The sequence below is a fragment of the Callithrix jacchus genome, chromosome 19 (assembly GCF_049354715.1).
Source record: "Callithrix jacchus isolate 240 chromosome 19, calJac240_pri, whole genome shotgun sequence".
NCBI lineage: Eukaryota > Metazoa > Chordata > Mammalia > Primates > Cebidae > Callithrix > Callithrix jacchus.
In genome coordinates, this window is record NC_133520.1 from 8,630,715 (window position 1) to 8,644,827 (window position 14,113).

Consider the following 14,113-nt stretch of genomic DNA (forward strand, 5'->3'; position numbering starts at 1 on the left):
CGAGAAGTAATTTTTGATATACTGTCCCTCTTCAACTCACATTACCTATACAATGTTAATTCCTAGCAGCTCCTATGTCATATGGGCTAACATCTGAGTTCAAATTTGCTGTGGTTTTTACATCACAGCAATATTCTCTCTAATAAACACTTGAATTTCATACAGATGTGAAAACAGTAAGCTTGCTTTTGTAGATACAATTCATTCGTTATTCAACAAATATTTATTGAGCATCTATTCTGCATCAAGCACTATTTGAAGCACCACAGATTCCATAATGAACGAACAGACCCAAAGTCTTGCCTTCACTGAGTTTAAATTCTAATGAGGGACCTACATAATAAACATAATAAATAAATACATTATATTTAGTATGTTAGTGGTAAGTGCCAAAGAGAAAAAAATTAAAGCAGGGAAGGAACTATGAAGTATCAGATGGGATATTTGAAATTCAACCCTTTCTGATGAAAATACTTTACATATTAAAACTCAAATACAGTACGCAACACTGATGCAATCATCCAGATCTCTGCTGAATAATTTTGTAGCTTATACATCATCATCAAACATATCATTGCCAATACATATTGTGTTGAAATTTGTCTGAAGGTAATTTCATTGTTTTGAGCCTCACAGAATTGTGTGTGTCAAATGGTGGAGCTGAGACAGTGGTTGGATGGGGCAAGATGAATATTTAACAGGAAAAACAAGTAAAACAACAACTTCTTTTAAATGTAAGCAATACTAATGATAACGACAACACTAATCAAAATGTTATGCACTATGCATTCATTTTCTCAAAAAATGCAATAACCTTTTGAGATAACTACTATTATAGCCCTCATTTTAGGAGAAAGCTGAAACAAAGAGATCAGAAACCGTGTGCTATGATTATTATAAGCTGTATGCAGCAGCCATGGGGCTTGACGTCAGCTTTGTCTATGTCCTCTCTGCAAGCTGCCTTTGGTTTATAAACAAAGGCTATAGGCTGGGTGTGGTGGCTCACGCCTATAATCTCGGCATTTTGAGAGGTCCAGGCAGGCAGATCATCTCAAGTTAGGAGTTCAAGACCAGCCTGAGCAACATGGTGAAACCCCATCTCTATTAAAAATACAAAAATTAGCCGGGTGTGGTAGTGGGCGCTTATAATCCCAGCCACTTGGGAGGCTGAGAAAGGAGAATTGCTTGAACCCGGGAGGCGGAGGTTGCAGTGAGCCGAGATCACGCCACTATACTCCAGCTTGGGAACAAAGAGTGAAATTCCATCTCAATTAAAAAAAAAACAAAATAACAAATGCTATTAAGCAGAATTTTCTTTTTAAATGCCACTTTTTTAGACTTGAATCTGATATTAATTCATTCTGATTTTAGAAATTGTGTTCTTATTCTAGACATAACACTCATTTTTAATAAAAAGGAAAAGTAACTCATTTAAGTAGACGGCCTAAATATGATCACCATTCAGGCTGCAGTCAACTCCAGGGAGCGATTTGAGGGGCATTAAGAAGATCCTCTGCCCTAAAATCATTTTTTGATCAAGGTTTAATTGATCAAAGGCTACTCCTTTATTTAAATCACTTACTTTTGTAACGTCTTCCTTTAATACATAAGGGATTAGTTTTTTGGAGGAAGGAAGAATATCGTTTCCATTAATATATTAGCATGAATTGGTTCATCTGTGAGAGTTCTTTACAGTGCAACCTCATACAAGGATGACAAAGGTAAGAATTTTGATTTGAGAGGAATAATTTACCAGGGCACTGACTAGGGAGGTTTACGTGAAGGACTGACTGGCAAAGAGGAATATTTACAGTAGGTTTTTATATCTTATTTAATCATGGCACCTTCATTTTAAAAAGGAGGGGGAAAAAGGTAGAAAATAACAGGCCAGAGATTCAGTGACTCTCTTGAGCCAGAAGCTTATCAGCAATTCAGCTGGGATCTAAATCTCGGCCTTCTATCTCCAGGCTTGGGTCCTTCCCCCATGCTGATTCTAGACTGCAAATGCCCTGGTAGAAACAGTGGCTACCAAAAGCAGTAGAAAACAGCGCCTGAGCAGAGAACTGAAAGGGCAATCTTGGGCACAACATGCCTCTTTGTTCTTCTGAGGCAAATAGAAGTAACAGACAAACACAGACATATGTGAACAATCAGACACTAGGTTGATGTCAGGACCTTCACTCTTGACTTCTATCATGATGACTACAATATTAAGAATATTCTCACTTTGGGAGGCCGAGGCAGGTGGATCACGAGGTCAAGAGATCGAGACCATCCTGGTCAACGAGGTGAAACCCCGTCTCTACTAAAAATACAAAAAATTAGCTGGGCGTGGTGGCGCGTGCCTGTAGTACCAGCTACTTGGGCGGCTGAGGCTGGTGAATTGCCTGAACCCAGGAGGCGGAGGTTGCGGTGAGCCGAGATCGTGCCATTGCACTCCAGCCTGGGTCACAAGAGCGAAACTCCATCTCAAAAAAAAAAAAAATAATAATAATAATAATATTCTGGGTCTGGCATGGTGACTCACACCTGCAATCCCAGCACTTTGGGAGGCTGAAGTGGGTAGATCACAAAGTCAGGAGTTCGAGATCAGCCCGGCCAACATGGGGAAACCCCATCTCTACTAAAAATATAAAAATTAGCCAAGCGTGGTGGTGTGCGCCTGTAATCCCAGCTATTTGGGAGGCTAAGGCAGGAGAATCGCTTGAACCCGGGGGACAGAGGTTGCAGTGACTCGAGATCGCACCATTGCACTCCAGTCTGGGTGACAGGTTGAGAAATCTCAAAAAAAAACAAAAAAACGAATATTCTGTTAGGTTTGTGCCATTTCATGCAGGAATTCAGAAAGAAAGAAACAATATACTTGTCATAACCTAACTAGGAAGGAGGGCAAAACACACAGGCTTCAGAGAAAGAGAAACCTAAGCTTAAATCCTGACACTTACCTTAGCTGTGTGCCTGCAGGGAAGAAACTTAAATTCTCTGAGCCCTACATTTTTCTTCTCTAGAGTGGGGATAATGACAGTGCCTACATGTTACAGGTTTACTGTGAGGATTATAAGAGGAAACACATGAAAAAGGTCTACCCTAGTTAGTACAGAGGCATTACAACGGGAAAAAAAGCCAGTGTTTAGAATAAGCTCTTTAATTACAGTCCCCACATATGAACAGCATGAACGCAGAAGCAGAAATAACATGAAAGAGGTAACGAGACTCTTACCTCTGGATCTTTATTCCATTGAACAACATACTCCCAGCAGCAATGTGCATGCAACACATCTAGTTCGAGGCTGCAAGGAAACTGCTCATACGCTAAATGCAGTAAGTCTGAAAGTCAGAAGAAAGCAGTGATGTTATTTTTCTCCTTGACGGACACTTGGCCACATATTTCTAGTCTGGATTTCATATTTCTCATTATTTGTGTATCACCTGGTATGGCTCCTAAGTCCGCCTCCATCTCTGATACCTCAAGGAAACCTCTGTTAACACCATCTTTGGGTTCATCCGGGTTTTCTACATCTCTTTTTTCATTAGCCAGTTTTAATACTTCAGGGCTGAGGTCCTGTTTAAATATCCACTTGGCTACGCTGTCTGCAATGCCACCTATAGTTTGGAGACAAGAAAGAAAATAAAAATTCACAACACACATGGCAGCGTTTGCCAATGGGAGCCAATATGGTTCATAACCTACATTTCCTTATGAAGAGATTTAAGTGCCACATTCATTTCTGAGCCTAAAGGTGACCCAAAAAAGCCGCGAGATTTACAGTAGGGTTACTATCTACCGCTCAACTTATGAGGGCGACAAGCAGGATGTTTTGTTGATATTATGGTATGCGCATGTGCATTTATATTCATCTAATATTTTCTGAGAGTATAAGGATGCCCTGACATATATCAAAATATATGTGAACATATATTCACAGTCATGAATCACTGTGCCTGACCAATATGACTTTTAATAATTTTGATATGATATATCAAAATATATGTCAGGGCATTCTTATACTCTCAGAAAATATTAGATGAATATAAATAAATGTACATGCGCATAACATATGCTTTCTATGTCCACAGATTTAAAATACGCTTTACCAGATAAAAACAAAGAAATTGGCTGGGCATGATGGCTCAGGCCTGTAATTCCAGCACTTTGAGAGGCCGAGGCTGGTGGATCACATGTGGTCAGGAGTTGAGACCAGCCTGTACAACATGGAGAAAGCCCACCTCTGCTAAAAATACAAAATTAGCCGGGCGTAGTGGTGCATGCCTGTAATCCCAGCTATTCAGGAGGCTGAGGCAGGAGAATTGCTTGAACCCGGGAGGTAGAGGTTGCAATGAGCTGAGATCACACCATTATACTCCAGCCTGGAGTATAATGAGTTACAACAAGAGTGAAACTCCATCTCAAAAAACAAAGAAATTAATATATCCTTAAAACACTTTTACTTAATTATATGTGAAAATAGATTGTTTAGTATGACACTTGTCTAGCCTCCTAAAGGCAATATAATATTATCTTTTTTTTTTTTTTGGACTGAGTCATGCTTTGTTGCCCAGGCTGGAGTGCAATGGCATGATCTTGGCCCACCGCAACCTCTGCCTGCCAGGGTCAAGTGATTTCCCTGCCTCAGCCTCCTGAGTAGCTGGGATTACAGGTGCACACCATCATGCCCCGCTAATTTTTTTGTATTTTTAGTAGAGATAGCATTTCACCATTTTGGCCAGGCTGGTCTTGAACTCCTGACCTCAGGTGATCCACCTGCCTTGGCCTCCCAAAATGCTATGATTATAGCCATGAATCACTGTGCCCAGGCAATATTACTTTTTGCCTACATGAAATATTTATGGGCCTAATTTAGCCATAGCTAATCAACAGCATATATCATGCTTCTGTCATCAATATAGGACAAAAAATTGTAAACTCATGCTGAAAAACGTTCCAGATGTTTAAAGAGTCCCGTTAATTATCGAAAACAAATTACATTTCTTCTATGGTTTACCAAAACTTTCTCGCTCACTCTTTCCTCCTCTTTTGATTCCAATAACAACCTTCCACAAAAAGAATGCTTCAAAGTAAAGTCACAATTATCAGTGAAAATGAATGTGAGCAGTGTGCTGGGTGATCTCATGTCTTATGTTTCTTTTAAAACATTTGAAAATTCTCATTCCACAATTAAGCCCCTGATTCCACTGCCTTAGGTTAATATTCAAATAGCATCCTCACCCTTTCACTAGGTGGCAACTTGACGTATGGTGAGTTTACAATAAAAAAATGGTCACAAGTTTATAGAGAATGAGAAAATGAGTAAGCTAAATAAAAATCCATAATTACACAGGTATTTATAAAGCTTACACACAGTTCTTCCAGTATTTTATCAGCAGCTAAAAGAGCTGCTGATAAAAAGCGTGAGCACCCAAAGACAAACTAAAAATACAAGATGTTTATGTTCCTGCAGGATATAAGCACAGGAACCCAAATGACTCCAGGACGGTGGAGAGGGACGCATCACAACAGGGGAGTAACATTCTATGGATATTAGGGGAAAAGAGAAAATCTGCAGTTAGTGAATATGAAGGGCTTCTTGGAGGAGAAGCGTTTGAGCTGGATCCTGAAAGATGAGTAAGATTTCGATATTCATGAGAGAGAGGCAGGGAAAGGGAAGAGGACAGGCCCAGATCTAAGACGGGATGCACATGGATGCTTTATTTTAACTAAAATCTAGGAAGCAAGTATGAAAGAAATAGAAAAATCAGTTGGATTCAAAGTCAAAAGTTTTTGGATAGCAAGCTTAAGAGTTTACGCTTAAGGCATGTAAAGGCAATTCTTCAACGTACTAGTCTCATGATCCCCTTAAAATTACTGACAACCCCAAGGAACTTTGGTTTATGAGTTATAGCTGTCAATCTTTATGGTACTAAAAATTAAAACTGATAAATTTTAAAAATATTTTATTAGTCCATTTTAAAATGAAAATAATAAACTGATTATGTGCTAGTATTTTATGAAAATAATTATATTTGACGAAACAATCCCATGACTGGGTATATACCCAAAAGATTATAAATCACTCTACTATGAAGACACATGCACACGTATGTTTACTGCAGCACTATTCACAATAGCAAAGACTTGGAACCAACCCAAATGCCCATCAACAATAGACTGGATAAAGAAAATGTGGCACATATATACCCATGGAATACTATGCAGCCATAAAAAAGGATGAGTTCATGTCCTTTGCGGGGACACAGATGAAACTGGAAACCAGCATTCTCAGCAAACTGACACAGGAATGAAAACCTAACACTGCATATTCTCACTCATAAATGGGAGTTGAACAATGAGAACACACGGACACAGAGAGGGAAGCATCATACACTGGGGCCTTTTGGGGATGGGAGTCTAGGGGAGGGATAGCATTAAAAGAAATACCTAATGTAGATGACAGGTTGATGGATGCAGCAAACCACCATGGCATGTGTATACCTATGTAACAAACCTGCACGTTCTGCACATGTATCCCAGAACTTACTTTAAAAAAAAAAAAAAACTACATGTCCCAGTGCAAAAAAAAAAGGGATATTTGGTGAAAAAAGTGGCACCACTTTACATATTTGCACATCTGTGTAATGTCTGGCTTCTACGTGGAATCCCCAATCAGCTTTGACATTCAATCTATTGTGCTCTGTTGTTTTGGTTGAAGCGTACGAGGAAAATCTGACCTATACAGATATGTAGGTGAAAAAAGGAGGACTCCTGAGGTCCTCTGACCACTCTTTGAGAATCATTGCCATTTTCTTAGGCAGAGGGATGCACCTAGCAGTTCCTGAGTGTGGAACTGACCAAATGAGACTTTAGAGAAAATTAATTTAGCGAAAGTTTATAGAAGGTTATTGCTATTTTTAAAATCGGAGTGTATTTTTCTTTCCCTATTCTTTCAGTCATTTCTATTAAAAGAAACCTTCATAACATAGAAACATGGATGCAAATGATCGAATAAACTCAGCTTACCTTTTCCTCCTTCTAATAACTTTTTAACAGAAAGCCTTAGAAGTGGCTCGGTCTGCAGCGATGACACTTTGGAGGTCTGAGTGTTCCCTTTGCTGTGAAGCAGAGTCTGAAGTAGAAGACAATCCTCCAGCTGTTTCAGAAGGAGTTTCCAGTACTCGGTGTCAAGAGAAAGGGCTTCCCAGGAATCAGTGAGGGCCTCTGAGTCCGCACCCAAAACTGTTTGGGAAAACTAATAAAAAATGTACCGGTTATTCTCTGCCAAAGATTCTGAATCACTATTAACTCAAAGGAGCTTTTAACTTGAAAGATGATGGATACTGAGGATACATCACAAAGCAACACATAAATGCTATTTTACAAGTATTACTACTGGGTTGGATGAAACATGAGGGTCAGGAGTAGACTGGAGACTCATGGGCAAGGACGGTGACTTCAGATATTTATAAGGAGTCCTGCACTAATGACCCCGATTCAACCAGAGTACATGTCGAAGTTTTCTGGGCCATCTTTGGCAAGGGCCACAGCTTTGTCTCTCAGTACCCATCAAAATACTTATGTCTCTTCAGAATACACTCTTCAACTTAAAAAAAGTATGAAATTTCCCCTCTCCCCATCATAAAGAACATTTAAAGAAGGCAATATTAAATTGAGCCGATAAACAACAGTGACTGACAATGTTAAGTGACTCTCCACAGACCTGTTCAGGTGTCTCATCTAAACGAATGTAACATCCCCCTGGAAAAAATTATTTCATCCACCATGAGCTGTAAAGGAAATGTGAGTCCTCAAGAGATGAGGAGAAAAACGCAGTAGGATACTGCCATTGGCAACTGTTAAGTGCAAGTATGGGTGGCATCGTGCTGAATAAACAAATTACAGGGAGCACCTCTCATCCTTTTCCCTGATCCCAAAAACAAACAAACAAACAAAAAAAAACCAGAAAAGGAAAGCATCCCCTTAGCCTATGGCTGTGTACAGATCAAAGCCAAACCTTTGCCCACTTACTTTTTTCTCTGTCATGTGGTTTGATATCTGTGCAGCAACAGAAAGTCCAACATGTGCAGACAATAGAGCAGCTCCACTGTTCTCAGACTGAATACAGGCTGTGCGCATCTGCTGCCACCATGGTGACACAGACTGAGAATCCCAGGCCTCATCGATGGCCACTATAGGGACAGGAGAAAACTCAAAAATAAACTCTTACTCTTCTATTTCTTTGGTATAACCATTTATGTTAAACATAATGTTAAAACTAAGCTCCCTACTGATGTGTTTTGTTATTTCTCAATGAAGCGGAAAATAAATCTAACAATCTATTTTATTCAGAACATTTCTATTCCATTTATTTATGATCTTTTAGTCATCTTTGTTCTGAATCAATATTAAATCCTTATTTGGAATATTTCATCATTATTGAAAACTACTGAATTTTTTTTTTTTTTTTTTTGAGACAGAGTCTCACTCTGTCACCCAGGCTATAGTGCAGTGATGTGATCTCAGCTGACTGCAACGTCCACCTCCTGGGTTCAAGCGATTCTCCTGCCTCAGCCTCCTGAGTAGCTGGGATTACAGGTGCCCGCCACCACGCCTAGCTATTTTTTTGTATTTTTAGTAGTGATGGGGTTTCACCATGTTAGCTAGGATGGTCTTCATCTCTTGACCTCGTGATCTGCCCACCTCGGCCTCCCAAAGTGCTGGGATTACAGGTATGAGCCACTGTGCCTGGCCCGAATATTTTAATAGATTAATATTCTGATAATCATATAAAAAGTAACAAGGAAAACATTACCTCCCCTGAAGACCATTCCATTTGCCTTGCTGAGTTAAGATGTATTGTTCAAATCGTATTATTTTTATGATGATACAAAATGTAAAATTTCATAAATTAAAACATAAGTCAAATGCATTAAGAGTATTCTATTAATACATAAAAGAATCTCCATCGTGAAACGTTCTGTACACTATAGACTCCTTTTGTTAAGGGACTAACAAGGAGTCCTATCGACTCTCCCATCTTTTTGTGACATTTCAAACACTAAACTTTGCTTATGAGAGCATTAGCGAAAATCCTGCGATTCTGAACTACGACATGCACTAGCATCCTACCTTTCATCTTGCTCAGGAGAGACAGCATTTTATGAAGACAGCAGATAGACTGCGGTTCATCCAAAATATCCTTTTCCTTAGAAAGCCAAACACTCAGGAGCAGAGACTGAAATCAAATTTAAATCTTTTTCAGTCTAAAAAAAATTTAACATAGACAAAATCTTATACTTTCCTAGACAGCAAATGCATGCATATGGATGATGCAGCTTCTTGAGGTGAAAAAGTAAGTGGTAGCTTGCTGTATCATGCAATATGAGAGGGAGAACGAGGTACTTTGTCTACCTAAGGGATTACAACCTGTTGTCTATTTAAACTTCACTGTTTCCAACAATTCTTTGTTAAGCACTGCCTTCCAATCCAAATCTCTATTAAGGAGCATATTATCAGAAAGGAGTTACTACTACGTGAGCATAGATTTGCTTTTTTTTTTTGAGATGGAGTTTCGCTCTTGTTGCCCAAGCTGGAGTGAAATGGGGCGATCTCAGCTCACTGCAACCTCCGCTTCCTGGGTTCAAGTGATTCTCCTGCCTCAGCCTCCCACATATCTGGGATAACAGGCATGTGCCACCACACCTGGCTAATTTTTTTGTATTATTAGTAGAAATGGGGTTTCTCCATGTTGGTCAGGCTGGTCTTGAACTCCTGATCTCAGGTGACCTGCCTACCTCGGTCTCCCAGAGTGCTGGGATTATAGGCGTAAGCCACCACGCCTGGCCGATTTGCTGTTAATTAACGAGGTGCCCCACTGGTTGGAGGGTTTGACTGAGACACTCACCCAGATCTCTCAGCTCAGGAGTCAGAGGCTCCCTGACAGGCTCGCCAACCTCTGTCTCATTCCTAAGGGGATCTCAGCTCAGGGCCCTCTCACTGCAGTTGGAGAACTATCCCTCTCACCGCAGTTGGAGAACTATCCTATCTGTGCAGGAACTTGCTGGAAGATACCCCTCTCTGAGCCAACATGAGACACACCAGCCTCCATTCCCACAGCTGATCTTGAGAGGGCCCAGTCTCAGCTCGAGCCCCTCCTGTTGCAGTCAAGGAATTACCTCACTTGTGCAGGAACCTGCTGGGTGACACATACCCATCTGAGCCAACAAAACAGGCCGGCCAGCCTCCTTTTCACACAGATCCTGAAGGGGTCCAGTCTCACTTCTACCACCTCTCACTGCAGCTGGGGACCCATCCACCTGTACAGAGACCTGCTAGGATGCAGATGCACACGTGTCTGGGCCACGAGGACAGTTTTCTGGATTCAGGTCCCTGGCCAGCATTCCCACAGAGCATCAGCACCCTTCTTGGGTCTTCCCTCAGTCCATGAAGGCTGGAAAGCCACATAAACCTCAGAGCTCTTGAGAAACCTGCAGCAAGCCTGGGCTTAGAGTGTCGTCTAGTACTGAGACAGCTGCACTGGGCACAAGCTCAGGGAATGTAATCGTTAGTCAGCTTAGAATCCCTGGAAGGCCAAGTAAAAACAAAGCCAGACTGTGAAGACTAAAGTAAATACCTAATATATCGATGCAGAGATACCACTATACTTCAACAAGCATCAAGAACATTCAGGGAAACATGACCTCACCACATTGACAAAGTAAGGCACCAGAGACAGAACCTAAAGTGAAGGAGATGTGTGAGCTCTAAGACAAAGAATTCACAACAGCTGTTCGAGGAAGTTCAACAAACTTCAAGAAAACACATACAATCTATTAAGAACTGTATCAGAGAAATTTTAGAAAGTTTGAAATACTAATGACAAAATCAAATAGAAACCTTAGAGGTGAAAAATAAATAAAATGAAAAATGCAGTAGAGAGCATCAATAGTAGTAGTGATCAAACAAAAGAATCAGTGAATTTGTTGATAGACTATTTGAAAATACATAGTCAGAGGAGAAGAAAGAAATGAATGAAAAGGAATGAACAAGGCCTATATACAAAACAACATCAGAAGAGCAAATTTGGGGTTACTGAAGTTAAAGAGAGAACTGAGAAAGACAAAGGAGTAGAAAGTTGACTCACATAAGTAATAACAGAAAACTTTCCAAACCAGAAGATACACATGTACAGGTATAACAAGGTCAAGGGTCACCAATCTGAGTTAATACAAACAAGAATACTCGAATTTACAAACTCATACAGGTCAAAGACAAAGAGAGAATTTAGAAAATGGCAAGATAATAGAAGCAAATAACATATAAGATAGACCCAATATGTTTGGTAGCAGATTTCTCAACAGAAATCTTACAGGCCGAGAGGATAATACGTTCAGAGGGTTCAAGGAAAAAAACTGCCACCTAAAAATACTGTACCCAGCAAAGTTATTCCTCAGGAATGAAAGGGAAATAAAAGATTTCCTGAGACAAATGAAAGCTGAGGGAATTTACTGCTATCAGACCTATCCTACAAGAAACATGTAATCTCTCAGACACTAAAGGGAGCTCTCCACACTGAAGGAAAATGATGCTAATGTGATTGCTGTACCAGTATTGTAATCATGGTGTTTAAACCACGTATATCTTGAGTAAGAAGACTAAAGAAAAAACTATCAAAAAATCATAACAATTTCTTGAGACAATATAAATAATGTAAAATGATGATATCAAAAATGCTAAAATGCAGGGAGAAGGGAGTTAATCTGTATAGGTTTCTTTTTATGGTTTGTTTGCTCCTTTTTTGCAATCGAAGTTAAGTTGGTATCAGTTTTAAATACTTGTTGTAACTAGGACTTTGTTTTAAGCTTCATGGGAATCACAGCGCAAAGCCTACCATAGATACACTAAAAAAAGCAATACACTATCAAAAGCAACGAATTGAAACATACTACAAGAGAAAATCATTTTACCATCAAAAAAAAAAAAAAGCAGAAAAAAAGAGGAGTTACACAACAACTAATAAACAAGTGAGAAAATAGCAGGAGTAAGACCTTACCTAGTAATACTGAATGTAAGTGGGCTAAATTCACCAACTAAAAGACACAGAGTGAGTTGGGTACAGTGGTATGCACCTATAGTCCTGGCTAACTGGAAGCCTGAGATGAGAGAATTGCTTAGACCCAGGAACAAAAATAATAATAAAAAATCACAGAGTGACCGAATGGATTAAAAAACAAAATCCAAGCATATACTGCATATAAGAAACTCACTTCATTTATAAAGACAAACATAGACTGAAAGTGAAGGAATTAAAAAAAATATTCCATAAAAAGTAAAACCAAAAAAGAGCAGAAACCATACATATATCTGAAAGAACAGACTTTAAGTTGAAAACTATAAAAAGAGACAGGGGAGGTCGAGGCAGGAGAATCCCTTCAACCTGGGAGGTGGAGGATGCAGTGAGCCAAGATTGTGACACTGCACTCCCACCTGGGTGACAGTGAGACTCTGTCTCAAAAAAAAAGGGAGGGTGCAAGACGGTAACTATATAATGATGAAAGAGTCAATTCAGCAAGAGGATCTATCAATAGTTAAGTATGTATACACCCAACAGTGCAGCACGCAAATATATAAAGCAAATATTAATATATCTAAAGGGAGAGACAGACTTCAATACAGTAATAATAGGGGTCTTCAATCTCACTTTCAGGAATGAACATCAACAAAGAAACATCAGAGTTAAACTACATACTAGACCATATGGACCTAATAGACATCCATAGAAAATTTCACTTGCTGCTGCAGAATACACATTCTTTTCATCAGCACATAAAATACTCTTCAGGACAGACCGTATGTTTACCACAAAACAAGTCTCAACAAATTGCAAAAGGTCAAAATCATACCAAGAATTTTTCTGACCCCAACAGAATAATACTAGAAATCAGTAACAAGAGGAACTTTGGAAACTGCAAAACATAGATATTAAACAACATGCTTCTGAACAACCAATGAGACCAAAAAAAAGCAACTAAAAAAAACATTTAAAAATGTCTTGATAAAAATAAAAACGGAAATACAACATACCAAAACAATGAATGCGGCAAATGGCATGCTAAGAGGGAAGTCTATAGCAATAAACACCTGAGGAAAAAAAAGACTCCAAATGAGCAATCTAACAACGAGCAGCTCAATAAACTGGAAAAATTAGAACCAACCAACGCACAATTAGTAAAAGAAGTAATTAAGATCAAGCAGAAGTAAGTGAATTTGAGACTTAAAAAAATTACAAAAGAACAAAAAAGCTGTTTTGTTTCTCTTTTTTTTTTGAGACGGAGCTTCGCTGTTGTTACCCAGGCTGGAGTGCAATGGCACGATCTTGGCTCACCGCAACCTCCGCCTCCTGGGTTCAGGCAATTCTCCTGCCTCAGCCTCCTGAGCAGCTGGGACTACAGGCACGTGCCACCACGCCCAGCTAATTTTTGTATTTTTAGTAGAGACGGGGTTTCACCTTGTTGACCAGGATGGTCTCGATCTGTTGACCTCGTGATTCACCAGCCTCAGCCTCCCAAAGTGCTGGGATTATAGGAATGAGCCACCGTGCCCGGCTGCAAAAAGTTGTTTTATTAAAAAAGATAAACAAAATCAACAAACCTTTAGTTAGACTAAAAAAAAAAAAAAAGGGAAAAGACTCAAATAAACAAAATCAGAGACAAAAAAGAAAACATTACAACTGATACCAGATAATCACAAAGGGTCATTAGAGACCATTATGAACAGCTTTATGCCAACAACATCAGACAAACAGAAAACCTCAACAAACCAGTAATGAGTAACGAGACAGAAGCAGTCCTAAAAAGTCTCCCACCACAGGAAAGCCCAGGATCTGATGAATTTCTCGTTGAATTCTTTCAAACATTTGAGGAACAACTAGTATCAATTATACTCAAACTGTTTCACAACACTGAAGAGAAGAGAATGCTTCCAAACTCATTTTATGAGGCCAGCATTATCCTGATACCAAAACCAGACACATACATAATAAAAGAATACATTAAACAGTCAACAAGCTCACAGAGGTAGGATCCCCAAATTCTAACATTTAACATATGAATGGAGGCCAAA

General features: G+C 39.4%; 1 protein-coding gene across 4 annotated transcripts in view; it reads right to left on the reverse strand.

Moving 5' to 3' along the window:
• Positions 1-14,113, reverse strand: part of RAB3GAP2 (RAB3 GTPase activating non-catalytic protein subunit 2) — a 110,183-nt gene that overhangs the window by 17,200 nt on the left and 78,870 nt on the right. For all 4 annotated transcript variants that reach the window (XM_078356494.1, XM_078356492.1, XM_078356493.1 and 1 more), the window contains 5 exons: positions 9,122-9,227; positions 8,021-8,181; positions 7,016-7,244; positions 3,430-3,603; positions 3,221-3,327 (listed from right to left, as the gene is read on the reverse strand). In XM_078356494.1, the coding sequence (XP_078212620.1) occupies positions 3,221-3,327; positions 3,430-3,603; positions 7,016-7,244; positions 8,021-8,181; positions 9,122-9,227 (777 nt within the window). The remainder of the gene's footprint in view (positions 1-3,220; positions 3,328-3,429; positions 3,604-7,015; positions 7,245-8,020; positions 8,182-9,121; positions 9,228-14,113) is intronic.